This window comes from Cylas formicarius, unplaced genomic scaffold, assembly GCF_029955315.1.
Source record: "Cylas formicarius isolate icCylForm1 unplaced genomic scaffold, icCylForm1.1 PGA_scaffold_8__14_contigs__length_24414737, whole genome shotgun sequence".
NCBI classification, from domain to species: domain Eukaryota; kingdom Metazoa; phylum Arthropoda; class Insecta; order Coleoptera; family Brentidae; genus Cylas; species Cylas formicarius.
In genome coordinates this window covers 10,134,737-10,150,045 of record NW_026844361.1, presented here as the reverse complement: position 1 = coordinate 10,150,045, position 15,309 = coordinate 10,134,737, and the positions used below count along the sequence as shown (strand labels likewise).

The 15,309-nt window shown below is 34.7% G+C and overlaps 1 protein-coding gene and 1 long non-coding RNA gene across 6 annotated transcripts; one reads left to right on the top strand and one right to left on the bottom strand.

Annotated features, from left to right (window-relative positions):
- Positions 1 to 2,095: 2,095 nt before the first annotated feature.
- LOC132706268 (odorant receptor 67c-like) lies at positions 2,096 to 15,299 on the top strand. 5 transcript variants are annotated; one of them, XM_060677512.1, is made up of 7 exons: positions 2,096 to 2,229; positions 3,091 to 3,330; positions 3,386 to 3,710; positions 3,771 to 3,870; positions 3,924 to 4,016; positions 4,065 to 4,220; positions 15,088 to 15,299. In XM_060677512.1, the coding sequence occupies exons 2-7, from the start codon at positions 3,129 to 3,131 to the stop codon at positions 15,160 to 15,162; spliced, it is 951 nt and encodes a 316-aa protein (XP_060533495.1). In that variant the 5' UTR covers positions 2,096 to 2,229; positions 3,091 to 3,128; the 3' UTR covers positions 15,163 to 15,299. The 5 variants fall into 5 exon arrangements, with proteins under 5 accessions (XP_060533495.1, XP_060533490.1, XP_060533492.1 ...); XM_060677507.1 differs by having other exon boundaries at positions 2,102 to 2,302; XM_060677509.1 differs by lacking the exon at positions 15,088 to 15,299 and adding an exon at positions 6,384 to 7,733 and having other exon boundaries at positions 2,102 to 2,302.
- Positions 8,056 to 15,018, bottom strand: LOC132706269 (uncharacterized). The gene is made up of 3 exons (XR_009619572.1): positions 14,765 to 15,018; positions 10,596 to 10,812; positions 8,056 to 8,515 (listed from the first exon to the last, which is right to left on the bottom strand). It is a non-coding gene; the product is annotated as an uncharacterized LOC132706269 (long non-coding RNA).
- Positions 15,300 to 15,309: the final 10 nt, after the last annotated feature.

Below are 15,309 nucleotides of genomic sequence, written 5' to 3'. Positions count from 1 at the left end.
TTGGTGCAATTGTTGTAATTGTTTTATTTCTCTAGAACGCGAAAGACACTAAGTAAAGGTTAGGGATCGCCCAAGAATGAGAGGTGGAGCAATAATAGATGCGAAGTGTCGGTAAATGCCTTTTTATCGCTGATTCTTGCTTTTACTTTACCGGTACTCTACAACTCACTTTTTCAGTATCTAAAAGGAGAAAGAATCTTTACCGGTATTGATACAAACATCTAAGTTATTCTATATTACAACAACGTCTCAAGATCAACCTCTCATGTCAATTTGAAGGTATAGTATTAGGCCATTTTAAATTCGAAACATAATTTCTCCCTCTGAGGCTATAATTTACAACTGATGTTATTTTGTTGCGATAGGGAGGTTGATTTTGGCACGTTGTTGTAGTAAGTACTTAGTTGTTTGTATCAGTAAGGAGTGTGTCTTGTTCTAAAGTCTTGATGAAGCTTATATCAAGAGGCGAAAAACATTGAAAAGCTACTTACACTTCATAACTTTTGTTGCTCAATCTCACTAAAAGTTTGTATGTGCATAATTAAATAATATGCAAACAACAGTTCCAACTTATATCTTATACATCTATTTTTTATAAGTTGTATCTCCAACCTTCTAAAATAATAAGGAGAGAGTAGGGACTTTACCTTTGGAAATAGAGATTTATCTTAACGACCGATCAGTTGTAACTTGGCTTGTCAAAAGCTAACGTCGTTGCAAGGCGCTTAATATTTCTAAAATGGCGTGGATTCATGGCGTTAAAATATTCAATATTGTCGTCCCGTGGGGCTTGCCGCTTTGGAAAATTACAGGATAGAACGGCGAGAAAGAATTTTCAGCACTTTCCATTGTAAATATCTCTCGCTTTGTAATTACGTTGGAGTTTTCTACAGGGACTTAAATATTTATGTTACCGAATCAGCGGCGTACTTTCCAAAAAATCGAAGATTTTTATAAAAACTTTGAACATATTTTTTGTTTTATACAACCATATTAAATAAGTTATTTATTAATAAATTTATATATATAAATCAGCTCGTAAAATTTTTGTTATTTATAAAATAACACTATATATATATATATATATATATATATATATATATATATATATATATATATATATATATATATATATATATATATATATATATATATATATATATATATATATATATATATATATATATATATATTCTCACGTATTCCTCCTGCATCCTGCAGACGTTTCGCCAAAATCTCACTTATATATATATATATATATATATATATATATATATATATATATAATGATGACACTATATTCCGGGATATCATCCGTTCGCTCGTTGAACTCCGACTGGAATCCTGCATCCGACTGGAATCCTGCATCCGACTGGAATCCTGCAGACGTTTCGCCAAAATCTCACTTGGCATCTTCAATGCTCGCGCTCCGAAAACACTTCGAACACTCGGAGCGCGAGCATTGAAGATGCCAAGTTTAGATATTTTATATATTAATTTTGTTTTTTTTTTCAATTTATTATATTTAACAGACGGAGTGTTATTTTATAAATAACAAAAATTTTACAAGTTGATTCCTAAAGTTATTGTTCGTTTATTCGGTTTTATTTGGTGTTTGTCTTTTTAATGTAGTTTAAAAATAACTTACTTTTTTTTTAAATAACTCTATTCCTTCAAACTGTAAGACGGGCTTTTTAACGTAAAAATGATTTTGAACCCACGCATTATTGAAACAGGTTTAGCTATAGAATGAAACCAGAATAAGAAATTCATATAATATTACCAGCTTAGAAAAAGATCACCCTATCAAAATTGGATTTCCACACAAAGTTAGGTCATAAGGGAACTAATTTATTTTCTATAATATTTCCATTAAAATAGAGACTCCGATTAATAGGAATTTCAATATAAAGAGAGGAAATACAAAATAAACGTAGAAGTCAGTTCTGTAACTGATTAGAATTCACAATTTCATATCGCAGGAGTGTGCCAGAAAAATCGCGTAAGTAAAAACTATTGGGGGCCGCCCATGTCTATACTTGTCACAAACCGTGCCTTTAAATACTGCGGCAATGGAAACATTTTCAAGTACTCAAAATGACCCCCGACACAGAGTTATTCCGCTTTACCAGAATCGCAATGATCCTGACGGGCATCTGGAAACTAGGGACGCCTCAGCAGTCTAAGGCCTTTCCAGTTGTATATCAGGCCTATTCGATACTGGCACATGTGATATATGTCTCCATTCCTTTGTTTTTAACCATGAACTTTCCGCGACTTTTGAAAACCGACGCAGGCAAAGGTATGGTATGGTCCATCTCAAAGTTTATCCTCTTATGAAATCGTCTTATAACGTATTATATTGTATTTTCCAGCTCTCAACGGGTATGTTAATAATTAGACTTAAAGGTAGGACTAACATTTAATTTTACTTGCCGTCACAAGTGATCTATGCTTTTAAAATATAATTCTGTAATCCCTTTTCAAGAAGTCTTTAATATTTTTCGTAGACAACAAGTTGGAATACATTCCTCTTCTAATTCTGTATTTCGAGCTATTTTTGTTTGACAGTTTTTACTGCCATCAACCCATCCTTTGGATACTGCGTCGCGTGTATCGAACTAAGTTTTATCTAGGTAAATTGTACATCTGTTTTCGGAAATATACTATTTGATTTGCCGAAGCCGAAGCGCAATCTGAGTGCTTTCATTGCCACTTGTTTTTTGTCTATTTTTCGGAATTTAAATCCCATTTTACAAATAACTTTATGGAGGGTGGCACAGTTAATAACTATGACTATATTGGCTTCCTCTCCTTCTCTCCCTTTTCCGTTTATCCAAAATAGGAACAATCTGGATTTGATGAACGGAATGTATTGTTCTTCTTATCGTATCTTATTCAACACAGTCACTGATGTCTTGTCCCTCACCTATGAATAAATAACTAATTGTTTAGTATAACCAGTGATAATATGTATGAAGATCATAATTACTTTTGGTGGAGGGGTCCTTCAAATACTAAGACGATATACTTTGAGACACACCGTACGACTCGAACCGAACGATTATCTCAGACGAGAAAAATATTTAGGCTTCGAGACTCTTTCGAAAATACTTTACTGCGTATCGATGGTGATTAAATTATTCGCGTACCAATCTCGGTCTTCGACAAGTTTACTCGCGCAGGCTATTAGAGACGAGGTGGATTTACTCCAGAACGGCGACGACTCTGTTATGAAAATCCACGAGAAACACGTATTTTTTTGCAACTTGCTCAACAAATTCTTCTGGTTGAGCACCGCAGGCGCAGCGTCTTTGCTCTGCGAAATAGGTATTCAGTGGTCCCTAAAATTCGCGTTCTGAGGTAGTTTTGACTGTCGTTGCAGGACTAGTGGGTAGTTACAGAGTTCATCGAATGAATAAAAAGTTCAACGCGACGTTGAATAAGTCCCTGCCGCTGCCGTTCTGGTATCCCTTTGACGAAAATAAGTATCACCGCTGGGTTCTGTTGGAGCAGTTCCTTGTAATATTATGGGTTGGATTTCCCGTGGCGACGGTGCAAATGTTCAGCAATTCGGTGATGATTTATATGAGAGGACAGCTGAAAATATTACAGAGTTATTTTAGTAACTACAACGAGAATATTACCTACGTTGGCGATAATCTGAAAACACTGAAGGGGCTCTGCGTTAAGCATCAACATTTAATTAGGTAGTATTACGTAAATCAATTGCGTTTCAAAAAATTTTCTGTAAATCTTTCGATTTATAGGTATATAAACACCGTGAATAGTGTCTTTAGGAGTATAGTATTTGTTGAGTATAGCATCTCGTCGATAATGCTGGCCACGGCACTTTTTCAAGTGCTTGCGGTACATTCTTCCTGCTATCAATCTACCAAATCGTATAACATTTATATTTTTAGGGTCACAATGTAACCTACAACATAACTCATATATTTGTAATAATCAGTCAGCTCTTACTTCTAGCATGGTCAACGGATGAAATTGTTTCTCAGGTTCGTTTCCTTTGTAAATCGAATGTGTCTACTGATTTATCGTTTTAGAGTGTCGAATTAGCTTCGGCACTTTATAGTAGCAAATGGTACGAATGCGAGAGGGAGTCTAGGATTCTCATTATATTCATGCTGATAAGATGTCAGAAACCTTTAAGTATTGATATTGGTTCGTTTGGGCCTATGACACTTCGATCAGCAATGTCCGTAAGTATAGATTTTACGACTTTTTTAAATTAAGCAACTCAAAGTAAAATCATGTTAACCTGCAGTAGGTAGTTGTGAATCAGTAACGAAGAATATTCCATTATAATTCATAATTTAGGGGCACCAAGTGCTTTGGAGAGAATCTCAAATCGTCAATTAAGTCTTATCTCCGACATCACTTTTTTAGAGATCACTTTTTTTTACTATTTACAAATCTGTGTCGGTTGTTGATGAGTCGAACTTGCTGACGTTTCGCCAATCATCTAGTATACATAGCCTGTGGAAGTTTCTTTGAAAAAATTTTTTTTTTATTTGGTGGATAGAAAGTGTAAAACTACTTTTTGGAGGAAAATGCTTTCTCGAAAAATGTTGTGGAAAATGGTTGTCGCTAAGATCATACATGGTGTTGAAGGTGGCACTTAACTCACCAAAATATATATAATTTTAACGCGTGTAAATATTTTGAAATTGGTGATATCTAGTAATTATGAGAAATAAAATTTTGTATTCGAAACTTTCAATTTGACATAGTGGTTCGAATGATGAAATATGCTTTTCATATTTTGCAGATGTGTCTTGAAAATATGTCTTATTTATTTCTTTTTGATGATATAGCCAGCTATCTAGAGAAATTTTTCATTTATGGAGACAAAATAGTCAGGAAATAAATCTCAACTTCAATATTTCAATTAAGAGCCCAGAACGTATTTTTTTAGGTACCTTTTGAGGGGATATGACATCTGTATCAGGAGCATTATAACAAGGGATTTGAAATTAATGGTTACTCACCTTGAGCAATTGATATTTGTGGTCTTCCCACTTGTTTGTCTATATAATAAGGGGTGTTTTTTTTCGATGTATAGAACTTTAAGTTGCAATAAAACAACGAGGGATTATTCGATTGAAATGAATTTTATTTATTCGAAAGGTAAACTTGTGGCATTACATTTTAAATATGATTTCTGGCATATGACCGCCACGGCTGGCGCGGATGTCCAATCTGGACGTCCAATTTTTGTGGCCGTATATCGGCAATAACACGGCGAATGTTGTCTTCCAAATGGTCAAGCGTTTTGTGGCTTATCCGCATAGACCAATGACTTTACATCACAAGATCTTGGAGACCAATTCACAGGTCCAAAACGTGACATTAGGCGGTCATCAAACGTGTCTTTCAATAAATCGATTGTGGCACGAGCGGTGTGACATGTTGCGCCGTCTTGTTGAAACCACATCTCTTGGACATCATGGTTATTCAATTTAGGAATGAAAGAGTTAGTAATCATAGCTCTATACCGATCACCAGTGACTGTAACGTTCTGGCCATCATCGTTTTTGAAGAAGTACGGACCAATGATTCCACCAGCCCATAAAGCGCACCAAACAGTCAGTTTTTTTAGATGTAACGGTGTTTCGACATACACTTGATTATTAGCTTCGCTCCACATGCGGCAGTTTTGTTTGTTGAAATTCGCTTATGAAAATCGGGAGCAACGGCAATCTCGTTTTGGGCCCATTCGACGAATCTACGGCTTACTTGATGATGGTTTGACTTCAATTCTTGCACGAGTTGGATTTTATAAGCACGTAAACGAAGATCCTTCCGCAAAATCTTCCATAAAGTGGATGGACACCGATCCAATTCCTGTGCTCGATGGCGCATGGACTCATTCGGGTCTTCATCAATGCTACGCTCTACAGCAGCAATAGCTTCTTCTTTCTGTAAGAACCGTACGGCGTCTCTAGGGATGCAAGTTATCAATAAGAGTGAACGTGGTGCGAAAACGTTCCATGGTTAATCGAATTAACTGCTCTGATGGACGATTTTGTCGACGATAAAATGGACGTAGTGCGCGATACTTATTCCGCACAGAACCATTATTTTCGAAATAAAATTGTACTATTTGCAAGCGTTGTTCAAGCGTGAGTATATTCATGATGAATTTCCAAACCAAACTGAGAATAAATCACTTGACAGCTGTTAAATCGGTCGCCATCTTGAACAGTAATGCCAACTTAAAGTTCTATACATCGAAAAAAAAACACCCATTATAAATAAATAAAGTAGCAGTTTATAGATTATAAAAAATGGCTAATTATGAATTTTTGTTATCCATGTTAACTACTCTAACTAATGTAACTAAAATACGTTTTTAATTTTAGCGTTTGAAGCTAACATATTCGTATACATCCGTTATGACATCGTGATTGTAGAGATTGGGGTAATTATTATCGTATTTGAATAAAAAGAATTGTCAAAAAGGACTGTTTCATTTTCAAAATTGCAAACTTTTGTTTTTGAAAATAATTCCATTTTTTTACTTTTCTTAAAGGTTCGGTTCGCGTGGCCCTAACTTAAAAATATTTAGTCAATTTCCTTTAAAATTAGTGAGCATCCAATTAGTTTTGATGAACGAAATGTACAGTCGGTTTCACAAATCCGTTGGATTTAATTAACTATCCAGAAGATATATTTAGATTTAAGATATATACCTAATTAGTTTTAATTATATACAATTAATAGTTAATTCCTTTCATTGTATTATTACCTCCCCGCAAATTGCTACTAGGCCATGCCTATATTGATATTCAATATTCCACATTGAAATCTCGCGTTCAAATAAATAACGCTTGTCATTTCAACATGGCCGATGACAGTTCGTCAAGTCCCCAGGTTTCAGTTTAGAGGTAGCATTTTTAAGGCAGTATTTTCCCAAAATAAGCCCAGATCTCGTTAAATGATCTGGTGTGGAGGTTATAGCTATTAGATAAAATAGTGGCCCTACTACGGTAAAAACTGATACGCCGCAGGCGGCATTGATATTTTCGTAGAGAAGGAAACGATTTTCCGAACATGCCTCTACATTTCATCCGCTAACTTGTACTTTGAGCCATTTCTACCTTCTTAATTTTTTGTTGTTGTTGCTTCATAAGTTCCTGTATTGTCAGCATAGGCAGGGAGCCTATATCTCTAATAGCTATATGATGGAGATCGCTGCTTAGAATAAAAACGACGCAAAGCGTAGGCTCGGATGTGAAATTTAGGGGCGTGCGCTCTGAGTTCCATCAAATTTTACAATGATTTGCCCACTATATTATTTAATAATATATGCTCACCACTTATACTAGCTTATTTTCCCTTAAATTTGGTTTTGACTGACCCTTTTTACATCTCAAATCATCATGATGTTTGGACTGCAAATGTCTGAGTGCCGTTAGTTTACCATAAATTGCTACAATAGGTATTTGGGTATAAGTAACGGGTTAGGGATTTAGTATTATTGGGCTAATGGGTACTGGTCCTTTTTTTCGTTTTCCTATTGACAGAGTAGACATTATCAGAACTTTAAACTCACTTGGTTACACGTTTAACCATTTATTGCCACCTTTCTTGACGTAGGACGGAGCTTAGTTTGCTGTTAGATTACTGCATGACCTCATTTGGTCTAGTCCAGCCTATTGGTGAACTCTATACCTGGGTATCCTCATTTCGTATTTATAGATAGCCGCAATACCTATTGAATCAAACTTGTAAGAGACTATTTTGAGCTTGCTTACATTACTTTGGTTTTTGAGTAGTTAATATCTAATCCCTCCACTTCTTGTTATAGCAAGATCTCTAAAAGTTCGTCTTGGGTGTTAGTTTACGGCTTAGAACCGTGATTCCACCTTTATTTCTTTATACTAAATAATGAATTGATATAAATAATTAATAATTTTTAATTTGACATTAATTAAAAATATGGCCTAACTGCCGCTCTTAGATACATATATACAATTTTCTGTAAAATAATAAAAACATCTATTGGTTCCGTTAAATTTTTAATGATTTAATTTTAGTTGAGATAATTAGTTAAATAATAAATCATCATTGGTATATTATTCAACAAGTGTGGTAAACGGCACTTGAGTCACGAGTGATTTAAAAAGTTTTTTGACGCCCTTTTGTAAAATACTCAATCTAGCGAGCGAAAAGTGTCATTTTACCACTTCATTTTCGTTTTTCATGAATCCAAGCGACACAGCATATTTCCGAGATATTACCGCATGGGTGTACAACAGGTTTGGTATACTTTTTAAGTCACCCGTTTATTACTTACTCGCTTTGCTGTGCTCCGCTGGTGCCAAATGAACTGCAATGCTCCCAAACTCCCGTGGTAATATCCCGGAAATGTCCGAAGTGGTTCGCAGCCGTAGGTAAAATACTAGAGTAGAAAAATAGTCTGATTGGATAGTTTCCTTCCACCATGAGATTTCGAAAATGGGCGTACGTCGATAATAGGATTATAAACAACCTGGAGCAAAAATGAAAAAATGTGTGAACTTGATGACAAATGCGTTTGACAGCTGTAAGCGGCACAACACAACAGTAAAATTTTGTCCATTTTGGTTAGTTAGTTAGTTCTCCTTAATTCTAACACTTCACATCAGTTTTATTTACTAGACAAAAAAAGTAATTTTAACAATATACAACCGATATGTTAGTATTTTTCGTATATTGCTTAACGTGTATGCGTACGAGTAAACTGCGCTTAGAATTTCTAGAAATTCAGGTAAATTACAAGCATCCTCGTGTGATGGTCCCGATAAAATATTCAACGTCTTTCGTCCCTTGGGGATTGCGGTTTTGGAAAATTATAGGCTGGAGTGTCGGGACAACATTTTCAGCACTTCCCGTTGTAAATATGTTCCGCCTTATAATTACGCGGGAGTTTTCCGCGTGTAGGTAAGGTTCAAATATTTATATCTGAAAATCAACGGCGTATCTTCCTGACATGGTTAAACGTCGAGCTTTTTTGCAAATTACAAATAAAATTATTTTGTGTTATCCACATATAATTAGAACAGACTTTTAGAAGAAGGGAAGTACGGTCATCCATAAAGTTTACTCTGCATTATCCTAATGGATATTAGGATATTGATTGATAGTGTAATCCGCAGTTATGACTCAAGTTAAAAAGTTAAAAAACATACAATATCTGTCCTAAAAACGCTTTATAATAAATTACGATTTTAATGATAATAATTAATAATGACTTATTAAAAATAAATTAAAAACATCTCTTCTAGAAACAACAAATCAATAGAATTGTAGCACTACTGTATTATTTTTTTTATTGCCTTGCTAAACTGTAGTCTTATAGGTGAACAAATTTTATTATCATTGACTGGCAGTTTTTAATGGCCTTTAAAGGCAAAAATGTTTGGTGCGCTCAAGTCTTTCGTCAAGAAATATACATTTAAAATGTCTCGACAACGGAAATGCTAACAACTGCTTAGAATGACCACGTCCAGCACGGAGTTACTTCGTTTTGCCAGAATGGCAATGATTCTAGCGGAAATCTCGAAGTTAGAAATTCCCCATCGGTCGAGAGGTTTTCAACTTGTTTATCTGATTTATTCGATAGTGACCCATATGATATACATCTCCCTCCTCTCTTGTTAACTACGAACTTCCTAAGACTTTTGAAAACGGACGCAGGCGAAGGTATGGTATGTGGCGAGGTGGTGTTATCAATCATCTAAATCGAATATTTGTATTATGTACATGGGATCTAAATATAATTTTATTGTGCAGATATGCCGGAGATTTAAAAAACGAAATTCGATGATAAAAACAAGCTAAATGCATCTCTCTCCTGCACTCCATATTCAATCAATTGGCATCCTTAAGTTTATATGATATTCTCGTCCAAATTTTCGTATTCCGTATATTAGACGAAGACAAAAATTTGACACTTTTTGTATTTTGTTTTTTTCATATTTATTGACAGTTCATGGCGACTACTATACAAAAGCTTTAATGTTAAGTATGCTCGTTGAATACAATTTGATATATGCTTCTCAAACCTCATTGCAGAATCAAAAATAAGTCACAGATTTCTTACATTGTCTTTAATTTCCAAGTTACAGTCTCTTATTTTTATATTAACGCTGTTTTTTATATTAAAAACGTCATTTTTGGGACAAAAATCAAATAGTTAATGCTTTAAAGAGATTGTTCTTAGATTTTCCAGATCACTACTTATTGCTCGACAAGATTAGAACAAATTATCTTTATGGAATGACAGATATATCTGCGTATCATCCGCATAACAATGGAAGCTACAGTGTTCGCGTATTTTGTGATTATTAGAAGTGTTAATAGCATACAACAGGGAGCTAATAACGGAATCCTGTGGTACCCCACCGGTATCTCTTCCGACGTCGTTTCCCTAATCTTAACACGCTGCGTTCTTTTACTTAAAAAATTTTCAAAAAATTGTATAGCCTGACCACTTAACCCAATATAGTGCAAAACTGCTAACAATGTTTTGTAATTTATTGTGTCGTATGCTTTTGAAAAATCTAATAGTGCTAAAACTGTGACTTTACCGCGTCTGTAGCCCTGAAGATGTCATCACTGACATTTGCCAGTGCCGAGGAACATCCGTGATATCGCCTAAATCCAGACTGATTTTCGGGAAGAACCTGATTTTTGAAAGACATGACAGGACACTAACTGATCTTAAATCTTTGAATTCTTGAGGATTATTAGCTTTTGGTAATGGTATTACCAAATCTTTTTTCCATGCTTCTGGAAAGACGCATTCTGAAATACAGAAGTTAATTACGTTAGTCAAGATTGGTAAAAGAATAGTAACGACTTAAACTGTATGACATCGTTGGAAAGTTTGTTCATATAATCCAAGTTAAAATCACCCACGCAGCAGAGGTTGTCGCTTAGTAAGTTAATTGAAGTCAAAATATAAGTTTATAAAATGGCGGCCTCTAAACAGATCCGAAAACACATTTTCCGGAGAGTCAATTTCACCCAAATCTGCTCAAATGTTTTGTGAACTCATTCCTAATAAGTGTACATCCATAAGAACCTCTAATAGCCCACACCTCCACCACGCCTCAGTCTATCCTGACGCAAAAAATTATACCCTTCAATTTTAACATCATTGTAACTTATGCTATTATTTAAACATATATGTAACGATTATTTAACGATATTCCGACAATATCAAAATTTTGCCCTTGAATGTATTGCGCAAGTTCATGCAAACTTGGTATTAATTAATAACTTTAGTAAAAAAAAAAACATCGGTTCTAATATAAATACCACCAATAAAAATCTTTACACTAATAAAAAAAAAGCCCTAGATCAACTGACAGTAAAGTAAGGTAAAGACAAAAAAAAAAAACAAAAACAACCTGTGAAACGGCGCAATGAAGCAACACACATCACCTGTCACATCACCCCCAAATAATCATTAATTAATTAAGTTTTTGCACATCATTTTCGTCGTTAATTTGGATTTTTATGTTGTGCTGTACAAAAATGTTACCTTTGATGGTCCATACTTGATTCTTGAATCTTGAAGTGTTGGGCACCAACTAACACTTCACAGATCATAAACCTTTTAATTGACTTTTTGCGTAAAAGATCTCGTCCCGTCTCCATTGAGTGACAAATTCAACTACGTTAAATGCACGATTTCTCGCTGCTTTCTTAGTTTCAGGCACTTTTTTCTTTAAACCATAGCAACAATTTATTTCGCTTTTTGATATTTCAATGCCGATGTGTTCTTATAAAATCTAGCATTTTATTTAGAAGATCTTGCTGATTGTCTTTACGAATACCACGAGTTTTTTATAATTGTTTGTTTTTTGAGTATTATCAACGTGACGTTTGTTTTTATGTAGATCTGAGTGCAGGCATGCAATTTCCTCCCTTAAATCCTCCATGGAATTTTTGACATCCAACTCAAACTTCTGTTGTAGTTCAAACTCAGAAGTATCCTTAGTGCCATCATATATTCTTCTCGCTGTTTATCGAGACGTTGTTGAAATTTCGCCTCCATCTCCGCCATTTTGACAGTAAGATCCTGTGCCACTTGACTTGAAGCCAAATTTTTCCTGGTTCCAGTCATCTTCACACTAAAAACACATCACCAAGTGCACCGACTATACACTTTTCAGCAAATGCAGTTTGTTTTTACGCAACAACTTTTAATTTTACTTGCTTAAAACATACTCAAAATCATAACAAACAAAATTCTAAAGTATTTGAACCGAAAACTGCATTTTAAAACAGATTTACATACGTTAAACCTTCGTTTTCGGGGTAGCATTACAAAAGCCGTTAATAAACTTCTTGCTAAAATACTTCAATAAAAAAATGTGGCTACCTTTAAAACGCAATTATATATTTATTTTTTAAATAAAAGAGGAGTAATTAATTTCAAGTTAAACTTTTTATAAAAATTATTATTAATTATATTTTAGGCTTTATTTTAGGCTTCTAACATTTTATCTTGTCCTTCTTCGATTTTATTTATCTTCTCAGGGTTGAAGCATCTACTTTTTTTTATATAAAGAAAATTTTCTTTACGAACAAGTATTTGGGTTAGGTGGATGAACTGAATCTCACGCGTTTTTTTTTTTTTCGTAAAAATTTCATTTGGCACCTTCAGAGGCTGCGTCACTTGTAATTGTAAGCACTTACACATATAATACAGGATTAGGAAAGTAAGTACGTTATGCACCCAGTGTAAATGACTCAGTGTTAATGATTGTATTAGCCCAAATATTTGCATTTATTTGAAGCATTTTGAAAAACACAGGATGTTAAAGACTGCGCGTCAGCTACATATAGCAAACGTTTAATTGATATAGGCTTCCAAAGAAGCAAGTATGTCATATGTGTGATTGCGGCTTGTAAGCGTTCCTAACGAAGCTAATGTCTTAAAGTCACATATTCAGTACGCTTGATCTAATAAGGACAAGAAAAAAGTACTTGTGTTTTAAGTGTGTGTCCCCGTATGTCGGTAACTAAATTGGACATGAACTTTTTGTTTTATATTCATACAGGGAAGTTTGGAAGCTTACCTGGTTGACCACCTCGTATTATACAAGTAATGGAAAGAGAAAAAACCAAAATATTTTTACAGAGTGTAACCTAGACTTAGATCTTAGAAAATGTTTACATATTGTAAGGAAGTGTTGGTCACTGAGTTGTGAACACAATTCGCATTCGGTTTCGTATTTATTTTTTAAATAATTTTAATAATGATTAACGTTAGTGATTGCAATTGGTAGTGATTTTATCAGGTATATATTTGCTTGTGAGGACTGTACCTTGAGCATATTAAGCTCTATGTTTCATTTTCACCTACGATATGACGACCATTCAAGGTATAGGGTTTATTAGTATTTGGCCGCAACTTACGGAACAGGGTCGTCATGTGTGATGCGAATCCGTTTTAACATTTCCGTATTTCAAGCTATCATTCTCGTATACATCCGTCATGAGATCGTGACGTGGTGATGGAGTTCTTAAAAATTGTTGGAGTTTATAGTCCGAACTTTTAAATAAAATGTCTCTTAAAACTTGAACTTATATTTATCCACCTGACTGTCAGATTAGTCCGAGCCCTTTAGGGAAATTGAAAGCAGAATAAAGAAGAAGCAGTGAAAGTGAAGAACCCTTAGATGGTCGACTGAAATTGATCGATCTCATCGATACTGGTATACATCCCGTAAAAGATCGTGCATGAATATGGGGTATATATATTGTGTTGGTGTTTATATTCCGAAATTTTAAATAAAACGTAAATTCCCACATGAACCACCCAACCGTCAGATTAGTCCGAGCCCTGTCGGGGAATTGAGAACGGGATAAAGAAGAACCAGTGAAAGTCAAGAACTCCGACAAAATTCGGTCGATCTTAGGGTTCTTCACTTTCACTAGTTCTAATGGCTCTGTCAGAGAACTAGAGTTTTTGAGTTACAGTCATGCCGTCGTGGAGAGTTATTCTGTAAAACAACAAATTAAAAACAAATACCAATTAGTGTAACCACAAAATGGGCATATGGTGGTGGGGGATTGCTTTAGTTAGGTTAGGTTCGTTATATTTTTCACTCACGCACTCGCGTTCGATTACAGAATCCTACCACTGGTTTAGTATTGCCATTAACCAATAGATGTAGACACCTATATCAACACACACACAAAGAAAAGCGTGACAAGTCACGCTTTTCTTTGTGGGATCACCACCATCGTAGAAAACGCGTAGAGGACGCCTAATATATAGAGAAAGGCACCAACATCAATTTTTGCATTTTGCATTTGCAATTTTTGTTTGAGACAGCTCTTGTACTAGGATAGCTATGGTTTGAGGTGCCCTAACAAATGGAAGCTAATTTTTGGACAAAAACGTGATCACTCAGTGCAACTGCAAAATATAATTTTTTAGCAACACAATTCTCCAGAGCACATACCGCTGTTGTTGTTTGACTTTGTTGCTTCATCTTTTACTGGGTGTAAAACGTTACCATCATGAGTTAATCATCATCATCATCTGATTCCAAGCATGTCGCGATGATGTCAATACCTACGTTTTGGGGCATGTGAAATGTTTAAGAATTCCTCCAAATATTTTTGTCAATATTTAGCCATATATTATGAAATATATTAACCAAATGTATTTGCATTTACTGGCAAGTTCTAGTTCAACTAATCAAAATAATCATATCTAGCTTTCATCGGTCCTTACCCAACACACCACGTTCAATAAAATGCAATAATGCGTTTGAACTATTTCAGTGTCGGTTTTAAAAAGAAAAAAGAAAATTAAAAGTAAATAACATGGGAACTGCTGATATTAAAATACGTAGGGATGAACTGCTTCGCAAAATTATAGTTTCGGATCAGGATAAAATGTTTTCCAGTCTACATTTCCTCGCTCTGTAATTACGTATAAGTTTTCCTCGTGTGTGGGCGTCTCAAGATGCATATTTAGAAATCAGTGGCGTGCGATAGTTTATAAAAACTAGTAATAACCTGTAATTTTAGGAATGAAAGATTTTAAATTTTTAGACTACTGGAAAATCTGCAGTGAACAAAGTTTTTACTGAATTTTATAGGACATCGTACTTATTTAAGAAAGAATGAAGGGCAAGAAAATAACTTGATAACTATGTCGATTAAAAAATGTATACCTAAACTAGAAAACTTTTTGTCCAGAATAGTTCCAGAACAATAATAAAAGTGTGGAGAACAAAATTTTGTTTATATTATCATCTTATCAAGTTTCATACC

Bases quoted from the DNA above. Each gene is read 5' to 3' on its own strand.
- LOC132706268 (XM_060677507.1), top strand. From the start codon at position 2,140: ATGATCCTGACGGGCATCTGGAAACTAGGGACGCCTCAGCAGTCTAAG. The intron at 3,711-3,770 runs GTAGTATTACGT...TTCGATTTATAG, and splicing joins AAGCATCAACATTTAATTAG to GTATATAAACACCGTGAATA. The intron at 3,871-3,923 runs GTACATTCTTCC...TTATATTTTTAG, and splicing joins CACTTTTTCAAGTGCTTGCG to GGTCACAATGTAACCTACAA.